The sequence below is a fragment of the Mauremys reevesii genome, linkage group 13 (assembly GCF_016161935.1).
Source record: "Mauremys reevesii isolate NIE-2019 linkage group 13, ASM1616193v1, whole genome shotgun sequence".
NCBI lineage: Eukaryota > Metazoa > Chordata > Testudines > Geoemydidae > Mauremys > Mauremys reevesii.
The window spans coordinates 30,893,696-30,913,344 of record NC_052635.1 but is presented as its reverse complement, the minus strand read 5'-3'; the positions used below and the strand labels follow the sequence as shown (position 1 = coordinate 30,913,344).

General features: G+C 44.0%; 1 protein-coding gene across 5 annotated transcripts; it reads left to right on the top strand.

Moving 5' to 3' along the window:
• The first annotated feature begins 9,896 nt into the window (after positions 1-9,896).
• TTPAL (alpha tocopherol transfer protein like) lies at positions 9,897-19,081 on the top strand. Of its 5 annotated transcripts, none has more exons than XM_039499053.1 (6): positions 9,897-9,947; positions 10,993-11,066; positions 14,995-15,448; positions 16,154-16,347; positions 17,280-17,390; positions 18,337-19,081. In XM_039499053.1, exons 3-6 carry the CDS (start codon positions 15,010-15,012, stop codon positions 18,610-18,612), a joined length of 1,020 nt encoding a protein of 339 aa, XP_039354987.1. In that variant the 5' UTR covers positions 9,897-9,947; positions 10,993-11,066; positions 14,995-15,009; the 3' UTR covers positions 18,613-19,081. The 5 variants fall into 5 exon arrangements, with proteins under 5 accessions (XP_039354987.1, XP_039354988.1, XP_039354985.1 ...); XM_039499054.1 differs by lacking the exons at positions 9,897-9,947; positions 10,993-11,066 and adding an exon at positions 13,085-13,212 and having other exon boundaries at positions 14,995-15,092; positions 15,252-15,448; XM_039499055.1 differs by lacking the exons at positions 9,897-9,947; positions 10,993-11,066 and adding an exon at positions 13,389-13,755 and having other exon boundaries at positions 14,995-15,092; positions 15,252-15,448.
• Positions 19,082-19,649: the final 568 nt, after the last annotated feature.

The following is a 19,649-nucleotide window of genomic DNA, read 5'->3' as shown; positions in this document are numbered from 1 at the left end:
GTTGAATTCACACAGTACAGTGTGTGGTTGCTGACCATAACTGTTTGCATGTTTACCCGTTAGGGAACTGTACTAGGTTTATATGTTTCTGTGTGTTTGTGGGCTGAATGTTTACATGCCCTCTCCGAGTTAAAGCTGTCATCTTTATAAAAGTATCCTACAGGCCAAAAGTATATGTGGGGTCATGGATGTAAGGATTAGGGGGAAAAGATGACTTTAAGTTCCCTCTGTGCTGCCTGTATTCTGGGGCAGTGCATGGGTCTGCTTGCCCTCACTGCAAATTACAGCAGCCTCAGAGCTGCTCTGATATATGCTGTGCTTTCCAGGGCCCCCTATGAACCCTGGTAAGCCGAGAACAGATGCATTGGGAGGCCCTTATCCATCCCCTGTGCCATGGGCTCTGAGCAGAGCCAGGTTTGGCCCTCTGCACTGTGGGAATGGTCAGGATCTCTTTACACCTACTTTAAGGCCTCTTTACATTGCCAAAGTGGTGTAAATGCGCCCAGGAATACCTGAGAATCAGGACCATGTTGTGCACAGGGGTTTCCTACCCAAACTACATTCCAGGCTCTGCTGCTTGCGAGCTGGCTTTGCAGGTTGACAGGCAAAGCCAAGAATTTCAGGATGGGCAACTCCCTACTCAAATGCTGAGCAAATTCATGGTGCCTGTATCATCTGCAGGCCCCCAAGGCTCAGCCTGCGTACCCTGGGAACCTTGGGCAAGCCCTCATGTGCTAGACACTGCACGTAGATTATCTTTATTACCGGACTGTTATGTTTGCTCAGTTTAGTGATTAAAAATCAGTTTAAAGCTTTCTCCCCTAGCCCTGCTGTTTGAAGTTGTGCTCTATTTTCGACTTCATACAAATCACCCATCTCACCAGGACTGTAAAATGTTTATTGCTAATGGTGGCAAACTTAAAGAAGCCAAGATAACTTTCCCAGGCTGGGCATTCAGATTGCTTGGATACGTCAATAAGTGAAGATCATTACATGAAACCCATTAAATATAAACCAGCACCGACAGCCATTCAGTTACAACACAACGGCAACAAATATCCTAGAGCTGGGGAGAAGCCAGGGGCTGCAGAACTGAGAAACGCATGAACTGTAAGGTACAGTCATGGCAGAGGACCATGAGATGGGTCAGATACACAAGTGGACACAATGTGTGGCCTCCAGAGTCATAAAATGCAGCCCTGAGCATTCTCTCTCTCACCTCCAGAAGCACAAGCGGGGCGGAGAGCGGTTTAGCAACAGGATTTAATTGCTTGGGAGCTAGGAGTTCTCGTCCGTCTGCACAGGGAGACAATCCTGACTGGGCACACTTATATTCAAGAGAAACAGTCATGCAAATTCTATATGAAAATTAGTCACGGTCCTTAGGCTCCAGGCAAGTTGCAAAATGTGTTTCTCAGATGGTATGAAGCTTGGGTTGCCCTGTCTCACATGACTCTGGGTGAGCTTCACTTGGGGGCTGTGTCACTTATGCCACTGTCTGTCTGGACACAGGGCACCTGGCAGTGGATATTCTGCAAGGAGAAGGTGGCCACAGAAGGCAGCTGCTACCTCTCTGTGCTTAGGGACCTGCAGGGGGCAGCACAGTTGGAAAAGTGTGTGTCCATCCCTTCATATGGGGCTCCCCTGGAGACCTTAGTGTGGGGGTTGGAAAGCTGCCCTTTCTTGGCACAAACTCAGAGGGAGGTTGGGAATAGGAACAATTCCCTCTCCCCCATTAGAATGAAGTTTGCAATCTCCCAGCTGGAGTGAATCTAGTCCTCTGAGTCTAGGCTCATCTGTGTCTCGTAGGTTTAGAAATCAGTCTGGAAAACTCAGGAGAACAGATCTCCTTGGGAGATTTCTGCTACTTACTATTTAAATACAAGCTGGAAATATCATGGGAGCAGAAGTTTTGGCATCCTGGGGCTTCCCAGCACAATGGGGCTTTGACCTGCTTGAGATCTCTCTCGGTACTACTGCAACATAAAGGATAAATAACAATGATGAACCAGGCAGTGCTGAGGTGCAGGACAATTCATATTTTGAAATTTCCCAAACATTTTCATACATCATGAAACATTTGGGGGTTCAGTGTATGAAATGCCGAGACCATCCAAGCTGGCCCGTTCTCAGCGTTGCCACCTCTCGCAGTATTATCCTGTCTTGTGACATTTCATCTCTTTCTGTGTGAGACATGCCACTTTCATTTAAAAGAAAACATAAAATAGCACAGTCTAGGCCTCGCTGTTGGAGAGAAATGCTTGGAAAGGTGACCCGAGTGCCCCCACGAGGCTCAGAAAGCAACGAAATGTTGGGTTCTTCTTCTTCCTCATTTTTAACTTCATGATTTTAAAGCCAATTTCATGATTATGCGGGCCTGGCCTCATGATTTTTGAATGCTTGGGACTAGCAAGACTGCTTTTCAAACCCTAATTTGCAAATATACTGCCTTGCTATCCACAATCTGTGACGGCAAACAATGAGCAGTCACTGCTAGCCCCAAGGTTAGATTTTTTTTCACAGACGCAGAAGAATAAAATTAAGTACTGCTGGTATGTATCCAAATTAGCGGGGGAAATTCTGAGCTGAACTGGGGAACAGTATTTAGATCCAGGTGAGGCTTAGCCTGGGGTTTGGGAATCAGGGCTAGAATTTGCATTCTTATTCAACAGCCCCCAGATCTCATGAGCTGCTCTTGTCAGCTGTCTGCCATCTTGGTGTAAATCTCGTGCAGCCCTTGTGGTATTTCAGCCCTGGAGGCTGTGCTTGACAGCTTTCAGCCCCAGCTGAACTAGAGGTGGCGAGTACACTCTCTTTCCAGGCTGAGAGGTCACCTAGAACCAGTCACAAGAGTGTGTTCAGATCAAGGGATTTGAAACACTCCTCCCACGACATTCAAAATGTTTTGGATTCAAGGAACCGGCTTCGGTCCATCTCTTTAAAACAAATGACGAGTTTTGCCAGCTGCATTAAACAAGCCTAATCCACAAACTATTTGGGAGGAAATATCCATATCCATTTATTTATTTGATGTTTTATGACCTATTATGCTGTGATATAAGAGGTAAGACATATAGTACATTAAAAGAGTCCCATTCACTGAAACGACCCATAACAGACAGTGCAGACAATCTTTATTAACAGCCCAGTGCCTCATAAAAAAATACGGGAGGTCAGTAAATTGGGTCTTCCCTTTATCACTTTATAGTGATGTCTTGCAATTGCATTAACTCTGCACGACTCCAAATGGCAGCACATCCCTCCATTCTGTTGCTGAAAGGTGTGTTTCCCTGTGCCGGGATTATATTGTATTTGTTTGTAAGATTTCCTAGAATGACAGCTGTTAAAGTAGTTTTTATTTTCATAAGTAGCAACCTACAAAGGTATCCTGTGCATTCTGTCTGCAATAATAACGTGGTTTCAATGTGATGTCATTTTCCAGAAGCCAATCTTAGCAGATTAGACTTTCAGCAAATTTCAGCAAACGGCTCCTGGCCCCAAATGTTTGGTTTCACATAAAGGATGTTGCAGAGGCTACAGATCTTTTCTCACAAACCAGCTCATCTTTAAACTGTTTGTTGGAACCAGCACTTCCATGGGCTTTGATCCAGGATAGCATCCCTATCCAGGAAAGCATTTAAGCCCAGAAACTGTGCTTTCCTGAGTGGGGTCCATAAGGATAGAATGGAAAAGGATCCAGAGATCCAGATGACTTGTAATGAGATTTACTGTAGATCCCTCAAATGGATCCAATGACTTAGATGATGTGATTCCCCACTTTGTATGCCCAGCCTCAGCAGCTGTGCACCTAACTTTTTTCATGATCAGACCTTAACTTTTCACCTTCCTCTGCAGCCTAGGGTGCAGGTCACTTGCTAGGAGCATCTGGGTATGTCTCACCAAATCAATTCCCTGCCATTGGCAGGTGCCTCTGCCATTGGTGCACCTTGCTCCCTCCTATTCTCTGCCAGTGGTACACAACAGTTTAGTCTCAAAAAGGTTGTAATACTTTAGTCTAATCCAAGTTATTGGAATCAACAGTGGGGTAAGCGGGTGGTGATTAGCGGACTGTGATGTGCAGGAGGTCAGAGTAGATGATCTGGTGGTTCCTTCTGACCTTGAACTCTATGACTCTAACTACAAATTATATTATTTTAAAGTTGCTTTTCAAAAGAATGATCAGCAAGAACAATGCTAGTGAAAGCTGCTGGCTTGACAGCGCTGGAGACTGAAATCCAGAGCAGCTACAGCACAGGCCATAGCAGTGCAAGCTTCCCGCACACTTGCCATGTCCTGAATCCAGAGATCTGCCTTCTAGCTGATAAGTAGGACAAGATCCTCAGCTTCCATAAATCAGCATAGCTCCATGGTAGCCTCTCTGCATTCCTTAAAATGTCTCCACTCCCTGCTGGGAAGACACGAAATCCTGAACTCAGGGCTTGGCCAAGGAGAGGAGAAGGAGCTGACATTCAAATTCTTCTTCCTTTAAAAGCATTTTCAGTAATCTTTTCAGCACCATGGATTCCTTGTTGCTGGTTTGCAATATTTTTTTTATCGGTTATTATTGCTGGAGAGCAGCATGTGGTCACAGAGCTGTGCAAAAAGTGAAGAGCTTGAATGTGTTTACAAAAGCCTCTTTGGTCCCTTTTAAAAGCTGACTTTGTTCTTAACGTGCTTTCTGAAGGGGGGCAAGGGGCAATTTTCTTTCAATCTAAGAGAAAGTCCTAATAATTACATCAACTGTACAAGTGTAAAAAACAACAACAAGAAGAAGAAGAACAAAAGGCAGTTCAGGTCTATTTAGAGGGGTTGCTACCAGATCAGATCCTGGATCTTTGCTGGTGTTTTTGATTAACCTTGTGGTCAGTAAATGAGTCAGAACTGCAGTGTGCTGCTGCTGTCATGCTTTGGAAGGATTTGGAGTCCTGTCTGGTTTCCAGGGCCGTGTCATAGCAGTGCAAGGACACCTTGTGTCACCCCAGACTGGGTCGGGCCTCTGACTCAGGAGGTTAGCAAATCAATATGTGACTGGAAAAACACCATCATGTACATTTCTTCCCAGAAACGTCAGGAGAACGGGCACAGAGGATCCCTACCCCCAAAGCACCAGCATCTCATAATCTGCTAACTGGTCCCAATGTGTGTTCACACATGTGGCTAAGGGACTGCAATGAAGGCCCCCACCCCCGAACTCACAATCCACCCTCTTTGCCACACCACCTCCAAGACCCAACACTCGGGAAAGGGTCATAATCCAATTCCAAAGAGATTTAGGGGGGTGTAGCTTAGAGTGAAGGTGCTGTACAGGAAGAGTACAGAAAGTGCACAAGGATTATAACGGGGGTAACTGTAGTTAAAAGTACATAAAAATGGATCAAAATACCAAAAAAGCCAAACTTGACTCCAGGCTTAACATTGGCCCCCATTTATCCAGTGAGCAATTTGGGGTGTATTTAGCTGAGTGGGAAGCTACCACTTCTGGATGCCATTAATCACATAAAATCCTCTGTGCAAAATTGGAGGCTGGCTTGAGCCTCTTTAAACCTTCGGTCCTCCTGTGCAGATGCGAGCCAAGCCAGGCGCCCAAGAGAAGAAGGAGAGGAAAGGTGAACACAACATCATTCTTGCTTTTAAGAGCATCCCCCATTAAGAAACAGCAGTGAGGTGTATAGTTCTTTTACGGTGTAGTTAGTTTAGCAAGCTCTGCTTGGCCCCTTCGCTTCACCCTGGAATTGACATGCCTGTAGACTGAAGTGCTCTATTATTTAGCACAAGAACAAACACAGCATGGGCAGCGGCAGTGCAAACACCCCCCCAGCTAAGCCGCCAATATACATAAAACCCTGGCCTGGAGGAACTGAGATAGGAGCTCAGTCTCCATGACCCATCCTTGTCCTCTAGGCTGAGAGAGCCATCAAGATTGCTAATCATGGTGAGGAGGACTTTCAGTTCCTGCATCAGAGTCAGACCTTAATGGCCTATAGATTAGAGTTTCCATACCCTCTAAGCCAGCTAGTCCTCTATAAGCCAGATATTTCTTTCTTATTTCCACAAGCCAGACAGCTGGTGACTTTTTTTGTTCTTGGATAAACAAGGGATATTAGATTTATAGGCCAATGGGGCATTCTGAAATCTATGCTGACTGCTCAGACCAATTGCACTCACTGAGGTAAGAAATGTCTGAGAGGTCTGCTCCCCCCACCCCGCGCGCAGTAAGTGCCAGATATATGGAGAAATGTGTCTTGGGAAAATTTCCCAATTCTCATTAAAGCTAAGTTTTAATCAGCTGGTAATATGATTGGCATAAGGGACTGATCCATCTCTCACTGAAGATGAGTCTTTCCATTGACAGGAGTTGGTTTAGGCCCTAACAACCAAAGATCCTTATATCAGGGAGACCTTGAGAGCCTGAAAATAATGATGTGTGATAGGGGAAGCCTGCAAAAAGCCAATGTAGAACCTGGGTGGCGGGGGGGAGAAGACAATGGAAATCCACACAAAATTAGAGATGTGTGAATAACAGATTTTTTTGGTTCACTGGCAATTTTAGAAAATGGGTTTGTGTTGACCCAGAAAAAAAATGTTTTGGAATCTTGGATGAACTGAAAAGTTGATAAAAAATTGTTTTAGGTCCAATGATATATTTTGTTTCAATTTTGACCATTTTAAAGGGGTTTTGATTTTATTAAAATAAATTAAAGGACATTTCAAAAAGAAGTTATTTTGAACCAAAAATATAAAAAGACTTTGTTTTGAAAATGTCAGAATGAAACATTTTGACTTTTTCTGATTTTTTTTTTTTTTTTTTTTTTTTGCTTTTTGTGGGGGGGCATGACCATTTTGGTAAATTCAACATCAATTTTCAAAAAGCCACTGAAGCTACATCTTTCTCCAAAGAAGTTTCAGCCGAAAAATGTTGCCCAGCTCTACACACAACACAAACCCTTCAGAAAAGTCCACAGCACAAAGCCACTTAGCCAACAGAGAGACTGTCAGTCTGGAGAAACAGGCTCTCTGCTTAGTGAACTATGGGATTAGCTGCTCCAAACACACAGGCTTTGGAACTTCTCTTTGCTGGTAAACTTCTGGGAGACTTGAAAGTTGCAGCCAGCCTACTATGTGTGCATCAGTTTGCAGGCATGAGATTTGCAGGGCAGTGTGTCCTTAGGTTGCCAGCTTTCCAGGATTGTCCTGGAGTCTCCAGGAATTAAAGATTAATTTTTAATTAAAGATTATATCATGTTATGAAACCTCCAGGAATACATCCAACCAAAATTGGCAACCCTAGTGTGTCATTTAAGGGACTAGTAAACAGAGTATTTTGGAATGATAAAATCTTGAACTGAAATAAAATGAAATTGAACCAGAGAAACTGATTCTAAGGGAAACTAACCCCTTCCCTCCATGGAAGGCTTCCTGCTACAGTATTTGTCAAACAGCCTTTGACTCCCTCTGCTGGCTGCAGGTGTGTATTGGCCTAAAGGAATACAGCAAAGCCCAGCAGAAATGACCCTAATTAGCTTATGCGCCAGCTATCCTGATTGGCAGTAGCAGAGACGGTCCCTGGTATTTTAGATAAGTATTCAATTCTTTTGTGCTTTGTCCCTTTGAGACTTCACCTTGTCCCCTGTATTGCAATGCCACAGAAGGGCATGTCTTCTCCCCCAAATGCTCCTAGTTGTAGCTTTCGAACTCTGGCAGGTCTGGAGACTGAACATATATTACTTATTATTTATTATTTGTGTTATTTTAGCACCCCGGAGCCCCAATCAGGGACCAGGACCCGACTGTGCTAGGTGCTGGACAAACACAAAACAAGACAGTCCCTGCCCCAAAGAGGTCACAGTCTAGGTAACAAGGTGAGAAGAAATCAGATAGTCTTAAAGGTGACAGCTCCTGACTGATCCAAAATAATCCTCAGGAATAAACTAACCCACCCAAATGCCCCAACCCATGTCGGCGCTGCTGGGGGCTCTGAGGTGTAGGTCTCTTGCTGGAAAATATTGTAGCCTCTTTATATAAGGAAAAGACACAGGCTTTCTTCCCTCAGGGAAAAAAACAGTGTTTCCTCCCTCCAAATAAAAGATCATAAAATCATATTTACAGTCCAAACCATAAACGAGTCTGTATTATAAGGAAGTAGCTGACTGTTGCTTATTAAGCACCTGTGCTTGTTTCATTGTAACTGGAGCCTGTGTTCAGTTTTAGCCAGCATCTGTGACTCACATGCTATCAATAATAATCCTTGAAGTTTCTATAAAGCCTGTCAGCACAGGTGTCTGTAATTCTCTGGACGAGTCATTGCTCAATGGGAGACCACGCCTAAATGTTGCGGAAATTGGCAATGGTGGCTCAGGATGGGGGGGCTCTTCAATCTGAGCCTACACCTACTGTTTGAGCTAGGGGTGTGATTCCCCTCTTGTGTGGATATACTTGTGCTAGCTCTCACTGAACTAGTGTGCTAAAAGTAGCACCCTAGCTGCAGTAGCACAGGCAAGCCATCCAGAGGACATACCCACGGGGTCCAGGCAGGTTGTACTCAGGGCAGCTAGCTAGTGCCGCTGCTCACTGCTGCCCATGCTACCGTGGCTACAGTTCTATTTGTAGTGCATGAGCTCATGAGAGCGTGCCAATGCAAGATAGGAATCACACCCCAAGCTCCAAGTCTGGCTGAAACAACGCCCCTAGCAGGGTAATAAGAAGCACTGTGCTACTGGAGATACTACATTTTGAGATGAGCCATGAAAATGACATTCCTGAATACATAAGGTCATGAAAGACCCTATGCCATTGTCCAGTAAAACTAAAGGCTTGTTAATCCAGAGACCTGGCCAAATTCTAGCTCAGATGATCGCAGTCTGCTGACCTATATTCCCCCTGAAACTTCATGCAGGTCCAAGTCTTCTGTCCTAACAATGAACCTAGAACCACACTTCCTCACTCCCTCTCTTGAACTGCTGTGTAGCTGTGCTGCATGTTGTTAAACAGCTACCATGCTCCACCTCACAGGTAGCTACATTACAGGAGTGCATTAAACGATGTCTACAAACGGGCTGTCCCTTTCCCACCTTGGTGGAGGCCACTCATGAGGCATGAGTAGTTAAGCACTTGAACTTCCGCACATGAAGAGAGTCAATAGAAAAGGACAAGCTATGTCTCTTGGATTCTACATCTCGCCAGCAAAGGCTAGATAGGCTTCCCTGGAGCTTGCAGTAATCCTTTAAGGAATAGTTTTGTGGCTCTGAGGCATCCTTTGCCTTTGACTGGATGATTGAGGTGCAGCTCCCAACTTCAGTGCACTTTAAGGTTAGTTCTTTTAGGAGAGGGCCAATGTCTCTCAGGGCCTGCAGTGGTGCTGTAACCCCAGTTCCCAGTTTCGCACTCCAGATGCCTGTTGATATTTTTTAACCCAGAGTTCATAACCCAAAGATGTGGTGTGGCCTGTTTAGATATCCATGCCTGCACTGGAAGGTGTCATAGCTGAATCACAGTGGTTCTGTAAGGAGCTCCCCAGCCTCAGCAGCCCTCCTAAAAAGTGATCTGACTAAAAATGTTCCCTCCACCCCCAGGTCACAATGTGACTGGCCCCTTTAAGAGAGAGCAGACATCAGTGCACCTGTGACTGATTACCTACAGCCCCACTGGGCTTAAGGTAAGGCACTTGTGCCTTATAAAGTGGAGAGTAGAAACTATTCAGGCTGCAGTGGATGGTGGTTTCTCTCTCAGGCTTCAGGTGATTAGCTTGTCCTAACTCAGAGACTTTAAGTTTGAGAGTTCTGCACAGGGTCCTGAAGTGAGGCCCTTATGAACGGATTATTGTAATTACTCCTTTCCTGAAACTTCATTAAAGGTCAAATGCTATTCTGTGAATATATCTTGGCTCGCTTCTCCTGGCCCAGATCTGTTAAAGCTGAATTTTATTTTCACCACAACAGAGGGAAATTAAGGTAGGTCACACCTGCTGTGCCACGCTAGGCCACAGTGGGGCATGTGGGGACAGACCATACTTTTATAGCCCATTTCTGGCATCTGATACCCTACAAGTCCCTGAAGATCAATTCCAGATCAGTTTCAAGCTAAAAATATCGTGTGTCTAGCAACTTTAATGCACAGCTGGAGGAAACACCCTTGCAAAATATAACTACAAAATAGGGTAAGAAGCATTCATCCCTGGGACAATGGGATTTAACACTTCAAATTCCCTTTAGTGGCTGAATCAGAGACACTAGAGATGGGAAAGACCTATTAGTTTTCCTGGACATCACCCAGAAAAGGGTTGTAATTGATGATATACTTACTAGTGTTTTGTCCAATGAGTTTAAAAGACCCCAAGCATGAGGGCTTCCACTGCTTTCCTTAGAGACTATCCCATACCCTGATACCTCTCCATCTAGATTTTCCTGATAGTGAGCTAACCTTTTTCTAATGCCATCCCCTTTTTCCTAGGGGAACCCCCCCGATTTTCATATATACCCACTAATAATTCCTTTCTCTTCTTAGGGTTCACACCCTTCAGATGCTGCCAGACTGTTAATATGTTAACATCTCTCAAGCACCCTGATCAATTTTGTTGCTCTTCACTCAACTCACTCCAATTTGTGTCAATACCCTTCTGGAAATAAGGTGCCCAAGACTGAACAAAATATTCCAGGCACAGCCTCATCTGACCCATATAGAGAGTGATAATCATCTCTCTGCTCCAGGACACCTGAGAGGTGTAGCCTCAAAATTCCACTGGCCTTTTTTGTAGCTATTTCACATTGCAAACGCATTTGATTTGTTGTCAGCTGTGTCCACTAAATGATTGTAAACTTCAGGGACTTTGTCTTCATACCTGCTTGCGGAGTGCACAGCGCTGAGAGGGTGCTATATGCATAATAAATCAAATAATAAAACAATGCATCTCTCGGCTAGGTCTCTTTCAGCATTTCTGCTTCTTAGGTTTCTCCCTGTCACTGAGCTGCCTAAATTATTTTTCCTTGGCTCTTTCAGGTGTGTTCCCTAGCTGAATCTCCTTGTTTAAGTGTGATTTGCTTTAACACAAAAGTTATTGCCCCCAGCTCAAGGTAAGTCTGTTCTGAATCTTATTATGATAGATAAAGATGAATTAATTACTGGACTGGAAGTTGGTGGTTACCTAGGGACCAGTGATCATGACCTGACTACATTCAATATTGGAAAACAACAGGACAGTCGTAACTAGTAATATCTTTAAAAGGGCTAATTTCCCAAATTTGAGGAAAACTGAGCAAAATTGATTGGGAAGACAAATTTAGACAGAAAAATGTGAATAAAAATTGAGAATTCTTTAAGAATAGTTTATTATATGGCTAAAAAGCCATCATTCTGCTAGCAAAAAAAGAGAACAGCTTTGGCTAAAAGCCCATCCTGATTCAGCAGTGAAATGAAGGCAGCAATTAAAAATAAATATTTAATATACATATAATAAATGGAAGGACTAGATTGAAATCTGTATATATTAGAATTTATTAAGTGTAGAAAATTGATGAGAGAAGCTAAAGACACCCCCCAAAAAACCTATAGCTGACAGGGCTAAGGATAAGAAGTTTTTTCGAATATAATAGGAACAAAAGAAATTCTAGCAATGGTATAGGCTAGATGAATACTGTAAAATTATTAATAATGATACAGAAAAGGCAGAAGTGTTCAATAAATAGTTATTTTCTGTACATGGAAAAAGTAGGAAGTACTCATATCACAGGAGAATGACAAAGTGCTGTCCAGTCCACTAATAACTGAGAAAGATGTTAGACATCTGCATCGAGTGATGAACATTTTTAAATCAGCAGTCTGAGATAACTTGCACTCAAGATCCTAAAAGAGTTGGTTGAGGAGAGCTCTGGTCCATTGACGTTAATTTTTAATAAATCTTGGAATACTAGGAAAATTTCAGACAACCAGAAGAGTGCTAATGTTGGGCAATATTCAAAAAAGGGCAAGTGGGATGACACAGGTACCTATGTGCCAGTTTGACTGACATCAGTGTAGGCAAACTAATGGAAAAGCTGATATGGGATTCAACTTATAAAGAATTAAAGGATAGGAATATAATTAACGCCAGTCAACATGGTATTATAGAAAATAGGTCTTGTCAATAAATCCAATTTCATTCTTTGATGAGATTATAAATTTGTTTGATAAGGATAACCATGTAGATATAATGTCCTTAGACTTTTATATGGTGTTTAACTCAGTACCACACAACTTTTTGATTTAAAAAAGGCACTATGCAATATCCATAAAGCACACATTATATGTATTAGGAACTAGCTAACAAGCAGATCTCAAAAAACAGTTGTCAATAGGGAAATGATAGTTGAATATGAATGCTCTGACATGGATGGGTTTGTTGTACCAAGAAGCAGGGCACTGCTGGAACTAGTCAGCCTGCCGGCAGCCCCAGTGAGGGCTGGGGACTGTGATCTCTGAAGGGGCTTGCACTGTGATATGCACACCCTGCTCTGGCAGGACCTGGAGCTGCTTCCCTAGCCTTAGGAGGGTGAAGGGAAGCAGGTATCAAGGTGTGGAGTGCACAAGGACTGTGTGCGTGGTGAGGGGGGGCACATCCTCCCCTCCCCTCAGAAGGTACCACATGTGTGGTAGCGAGACATGGCACATCTTGACCTCCTCCCGGTACATCAGTGGAGGCAGCCTCACCCTCCAGAAGACATACCCCTGTGTATGGGTGGAGGGTGATAGGCTCACCGCCCTCTCCCCCCCCAAAAGGACCACAACGTGTTGGGGGCCCATCCAGCCACCCCCAGAAGGCTCTACATAGGGTGACCAGATGTCCCGATTTTATAGGGACAGTCCTGATTTTGGGGTCTTTTTCTTATATAGGCTCCTATTACCCCCCATCCCCTGTCCCGATTTTTCACACTTGCTGTCTGGTCACCCTAGCACTACACCACGTGGGGGGGGGGCACAATCTCACCCCCCTGGAAGGTACCATAACGGCTGTGGGGGGTAACCACAGTCCGTGCGGGGGGGGGGCACATCCTGACTCCCACGGAAAGTACCGCGGAGCGGAGGAATTAATGAGCCCCCCGCGCGCCGGAGCGCAGGTATTCAGCGCGTGACCTCTCCCATCGCCTTTGCGTGACTTCCGGCGGGCCGTGGGCGGTGTGTTTCCGGGGTCACGGTGTCTAATCCCCCCCGGAACGGTTCCTTCTGCTCGGAGCCGGCGCTCCGGTAATTTGCATGGGGAAGGCCCAGGCCCGGGGGGGGGTGGGGCGTGGCGGGCCGGTGTGAGGCGCGAGACAGTGGGGGAGGGGTCGCCTCTCTCGCCGTGGGACCGAGCGCGTGGAGGGGGCCGGGGGCGCCCCCCCCCCCGCGGAGTGGAGCGCGCGGGGCGAGGGTTGGAGGCGCGGGAGTCTGTGATATTGATACAGGACCTGGGATGCTGCCAGCCTTGCCCCTGTCGCAGTGGCCCGGGCCTGGCCCTGGCCCGTGTGTCTGCTGACGAGGGTGATGCTTGGCCCCGGCTGCTGGTATCCAGACTAGTACCTAGCGTCCCCGGGGTGGGACGAGAGGAGACACGTCCCAGGAAATAACCCAAATGCCCATCCTGCTCCCTCGCACCAAGTCCCGAGGGTCTGCTATGGAAGATGAAAAGATCAATTTATTCAGTTGCATCAGGGAGCTGATCCTGTGCGATGTTTATAGAGATGATCCCTACTTAACGCTCTAGGGGAAGGCACAGCCCAGCACATCTCTCAGAAGGTCTCTGTGCAGGTGAATGTGAATCACAGTAGCCACAAAAGTAATCCTATTTTTTTTCTAGTGCCTGCCCCAAATCAAGCTCCAAGAAATAACCGAAATACAGTATTTCATCCTTTATTCTCTTCCCCTCTCCCCACCCTTTATCCACTCACCATATGTCCCTAATCCCTGTTTGCCAGAACCTGGGAGTGGGCGACAGGAGGTGGATCACTTGATGATTACCTGTTCTGTTCATTCCCTCTAGGATGACCAGATGTCCTGATTTTATAGGCACAGTCCCAATTGTTGGGCTTTTTTCTTATATAGGCTCCTATTAACGCCCCACCCCATCCCAATTTTTCACATTTGTTGTCTGGTCACCCTAATTCCCTCTGGGGCACCTGGCATTGGCCACTGTCGGAAGACAGGATACTGGGCTAGATGGACCTTTGGTCTGACCCAGTATGGCCGCTCTTGTGTTTATGCAATAAAGGACATTTACAGTTTGAAGGTATCTGCTGTTTAATCTACTATATATTTGAGGAACTGTTGCAGTAAGAATTTGTTTCTGTATCTACTACACTTCTCCAGTCTGTGCACTGCAGTACTTTCCAGTATAATTAAGACATGTACTTCTGAATGCTACACATTTGACTGTAAAGTATCTAATTGCCTAAATGACATAAATGTCATAAATGCTAATTGGCAGTTACACACAACTTTGTAGGGGAACTCAATGAAAACTTCTTGCTGCAAGCCGATAGAAAAATTTCTTAGGGTAGTGATTGTGACTTGACTAATGCTTTACGTAGAGACTTAGAAAATTTCAGTCAGCTGTACTGATACAGATCTGTTGGTGTAAGAGACCCTAAAAATCCCAGTCAGGACAACTTATATCCAATTAAAAACTGAAAGTAAATGAAGTGCTAATACAAACTTATTTCACTTAGATTTACTGTTTGCAGTTTATTGGTGGCACAGCTCCATAACTGTCATCATCAACTGACTTATGTGCAAAAGCTTCTTCTAATATTATTTTATACTATTTTGGGGCATAAAACAATGACATGGTCTAGTAATCTGATTCTAGGACAGGTAGACAGGAACTCCTGAATGCTAATTATAGCTCTCATACCAATTCCGATTGTGCCTGTGATTGAGCCACTTAGCCTCTCTGTGCCATAATTTTCCCACCTGTTCATTAGGGATAATACATACTATGTAAATACTGATAGTATGGGGATTATTTGTTGTGTGTGTTGTTTTGGACAGACTTCCTGCTAACTAATGTCAGGAGACAGTGATTGTACCCGAACAAGCCCATCCGTGGGGTCTCCATCGGATAATGAGTTCCTGCCAGATCGGCCAAGGTATGTGTGCTCACTGACTCCCGACCTTATTGCCAAGGCTCGTGAAGAGCTGCAGGAGAAACCTGAGTGGAGGCTTCGTGATGTGCAAGCCCTCCGAGACATGGTGTGTAAGGATTACCCTACTCTGGGCACGTGTCTGGACGATACTTTCTTGCTAAGGTTCCTTAGAGCCAGGAAATTTGATTATGACCGAGCGCTTCAGCTTCTGGTGAACTATCACAGCTGCAGGAGGAGCTGGCCCGAGGTCTTCAATAACTTGAAACCATCTGCAATTAAGGCTGTCCTAGCATCTGGCTTTGTCACTGTGCTGCCTCACTTGGACACTGAGGGACGCCACATTGTCTGCATTCGTCCAGGTATTGTAATGCCTGAATTCCCAGGTTGGAACAAGATTCTTTGTGTGTTTGAGGTATCTCTGACTGTTTCTTGCTCCCTTTTGGACACTGGTGACTCTTGCAGATTACATGACATTGCTTCCTTTTGAAATCTGAAAAGTTACTTGTGAAAGGATTAATGTCTGTTGTTTTCCCAATTTAGATCACTTTTTTTCCTGTTTTAGCAATAGCTGCAGTTGAGTAAAACCAAAACTACAAAGTGGGTTAATGTGGTTGCCTGATGATTTGAGAAAAATATGAATGTGCAGTCAGCCTGAGATAGCAATAGGTCTGCTGTCTTCTAGATGCAAGTTTATAATAAGCCTCTTCAACAACTAGATGGGGGTTCAAGGTGTGGCAAAGAGCCTCCGACATCCCAAATCTGCTTTCAGTGCTGCCAGTTTTGCTGTAAACTGTTTTCATACTTTGCTTTCCTGTTTACCTGCTTTCTTTCTGAGATAAAATGATTTCTCTTCTTGTAATCTGTGCTGGGGAAAGTAGGGGTTTCTTAAGACCAGGGCCTTTGCTCCTTGAAGTGTATATATGGCATCTTGCTTGAGAAATGTTGCTGTGAACTAGGACTGTGAGTATTAAAGAATAACTTAGGAGTTCTGGAAAATAGATCATTTTGGGGCATATTTATATTTATTTACTTTCCAAATAACCATACATGTTTTGTAATCTTAGACAGATGGACACCAAGTAATTATCCAATTACTGAGAACATTCGTGCCATATACTTAACGTTAGAAAAACTCATTCAGTCTGAAGAGACCCAAGTGAATGGAATTGTAATCCTTGCAGACTACAAAGGAGTCAGCTTATCTAAGGCATCTCATTTTGGTCCTTTTGTAGCCAAAAAAGTGATTGGAATTCTTCAGGTAAGACCTGACTTGTGCACTGTAAACTGCTTCTATGTCTAGAGTTCTGCTCAGGCTAACAAAAATATTCATATGTTGGCTTTTACCTGAATGCTTTTAAAATGTGTTTCTGCCTTCTGCCAGCTCTTAACTGGTTGATGCTGGCTGCTCTGGGTCTGATTTTATATTCCCAGCCTCCCAAAACTACTGCTACTTTGGGAATTTGAAGTTTGAGTTATTGAGCCTGCTTGCCATCTGGTAGGGGGAGGATACATGAAGTAAGACTAGAGAGAAGAGACCCCCTTGCTGATCTTTGAGTGTTGATAATATGCTCTGCTGTACAAATGGTTTTTGCTAAAGAGCTTCCAATCTAGATGGGACATAGAACCATTCACACACTGAGCCTTGAGTGACTGCGCAAATTTCAAGTGGTGCTGCAGGACTTTGGCAGAGTTGGCTTTTGAAAGGCTTCCCTGAAAGGTGTGTTTTGAGGAAGGATTTCAAAGAGGAAAGAGGTTGAGAAGAGAGAGGCTGCTCCAAGCCTAAGGGGGCAGAATAAAAGGAAGTGCAGAGCAGACACTGGTTACCTTGAGTGGCAGGAGAGGATGATAATTGTAGTTGTAGCATTTCCTATAGTTTAGAGGGGAGAGTGGTAATGTACTGTGGGCAAGCTCCTATTGAATGACTTTTTCTTCTTCACATAAGCTTTAGTCTAGTCTGAGCTGTGCATGCTTTTTTGCTGGGTCTCTGCAGGGAGAATGGGGAGAGTTCCGTGGAGACAGGACTAGACACTTAATTACACACTGGCTAATACTTCTCACTGTTCTTACAGAAGTTCCACAATCTGAACTGATTGTTTTGCAAAGTTCTGTCTGAATCCACAATCAGGAAAGTTAAATAGAAAAAGCTCTCCAGTGTTTCTAAACTACTGTAAAAATCATCTCCTCCCCCAGGATGGTTTTCCTATTAGAATCAAAGCTGTCAATATTATAAACGAGCCTCGCATATTCAAAGGAATTTTTGCCATCATCAAGCCTTTTCTGAAGGAAAAGATAGCAAACCGGGTAAGTGATTGTGCCTTTTAATATTGGACCTAATGACAAGCTTTTTGCTGGACATGAAATGTAAAGAATATTGAAACAGATAATAGTTGGGAATGGCAGTGTCCTTTACTCGATGTGACTATATCATCCTTTGCTTCCTGGCTTTTGTCTGGCTCTGTCATAACTTCATCGCTTTGAATGTGCTGAGGGTTAGGGAGACTGGTCAGTAGGATTTCTCAGAAGAATGACAGAAGTGGTTGGCTTTCTTTGATAAATACAACTTGGCATTTTACCTGGTTAAATGCACATTTTTAGGACCTATATTGTGTACTCAGTATAGTAACTTTCCTCTGAAGTTGGGATTATTGGGCCAACAGCATCCTATGCATTAATGTTATGTTTGTTAGAGGAAGTCTTCTGAGTTGTCCTTTCTCTCACTCCTCTTTATTCTTCCCCTTCCTTTCTCAAAGGTCCTGTGTTGTTGTAACTTTCTCATCAGCTAAACAGGTTGGATGCCGTTCCCCCTGCAGTTGGTTGATTCTTCTCTTTCACATGCAGAAGAGGATGCCTCTCTCCACAAGGCTGAGTGCTGCCTTCTCTGCACTCCCAGTCCTTGTGAATGAGTTTAGACTCAAACTGAACTGGAAACCTGGTTATTGTGATTAAGATTTACTAGCTGGATCGCCTATAAGGCGAGACTTTCAAAAAGGTATCAAACTGGCTTCTACTCTTGCATGCACAATGTTGTGCACTGTCCTTTGCAAAAAGAAAATGATGTTGCTTGCAATTGTGCATGCAGAGCCAGTGGCCTCATCTTGAAATGTGCCCCTTAGAATTATTTAAAGAGCAAAATAGACTCTCCCTACTTGTCATGTGCTGGTCTCGCTGCAGTTTTAAAATGTTTAATTACAAGCTGAAAAAGTATGTGATACATTTTATTAAAGTATTTTGGGATTTTCTTCCTCAGTTTTTTCTTCATGGCTCTGATTTGAATTCTCTTCATCAAAACCTTCCACAAAGGATCCTTCCTGAAGAATATGGTGGCACGTCAGGAAAACTGGACATCGCTGCCTGGAATGAGTTGCTGCTCTCCTCAGAAGAGGATTTTCTGCATGACTTCTCTCAGCTGGTTCTCCCAGGTGACAGCTCACTATCTGAAGCTCTAGTGAGTGGGGATGCTGAGGAGAAGCAGAGTGAAGAGCCTCTGCGAGGCATGAAACCTCAACTCTACTACTGTTATTAACAAAGCAGTTAAAGGAAGCTTCCTTGCACAGTCAGTCTAGATGCCCTCTCCTGTTCTGAAAGGAATAAGAACACAGTGGGGTTATGAGCTCTTCCTTACTCCTAAACCTCCAGTTCGTGAGTAGACTGCTGAGGCATTTTACACTGTGGAACCAAAGCAAGTTAAAGCGGGTGAGATGGGGGCAAGGCAGAGTTCTTTTTGGAATCTAGGCAGGACACTCAATTCCCAAGCCACCTCAAGTATTATGGGTTGTTAATCCCAGTGTGAAAGATGCCATCTAGCAAATTCCTCTTAATAGTAGTGAGAGAAAAAAATATCTCATTAGAGTGAATCTCATAAGAGTGTCTCAGGGTAATAAAAGTAGCAGAAAAGACTTGCTAGTTTGGCAATCATCAGAAAATAGCATAATCACTGCACCCTGCAAAGCGAAGCTCTGTCAATGGAGATTGTCAGAAATGTCCAATTTGCAGTCCTGTCTGTGTACTAGCATGTTCCAGGAGTATCAGAATGCATACTGGAGCTTCTCCCTGATATTTTGCACACTCTGCATGTGTGGAATTCCTAACAGATTTGCCCTTTGGATTTGAAAGGAGAAAGTTACCATAACTTTGTAAACATTGTGACTAGTTATTTCAAAGCATAGTGTAAACAGACACAAATTCCACTTCCAAAAGATTGAGCATAGCTTTTTTTTCCAGTAAGATGCATCTTTGAATATTGACAACAATATAGATCACCTGAGAAGGAGTGAGGTCATTCACTCATATTCAGCATGGCTCAGATAGAATCAGTTGCTCTTTCCTTCAGCTGGTCACTTTGATGCCCTGCCTTACTTTTCAACTTCCCCAAGTAACTTAAATAGAACCTATGTGGAAAGAGTGTGTAGCAGGTAGCATCTACAGACGGCAATATTAAGTAAGAGAAAGTACGGTAGTTCTTGAGCTACGTTACTTTGGATAGAATTTTTGAATCGGAGTCTTCATAAACCAAATGCAGACATATTTTTAAGAATGTTCAGATTTGTTGTATTGCAGTTG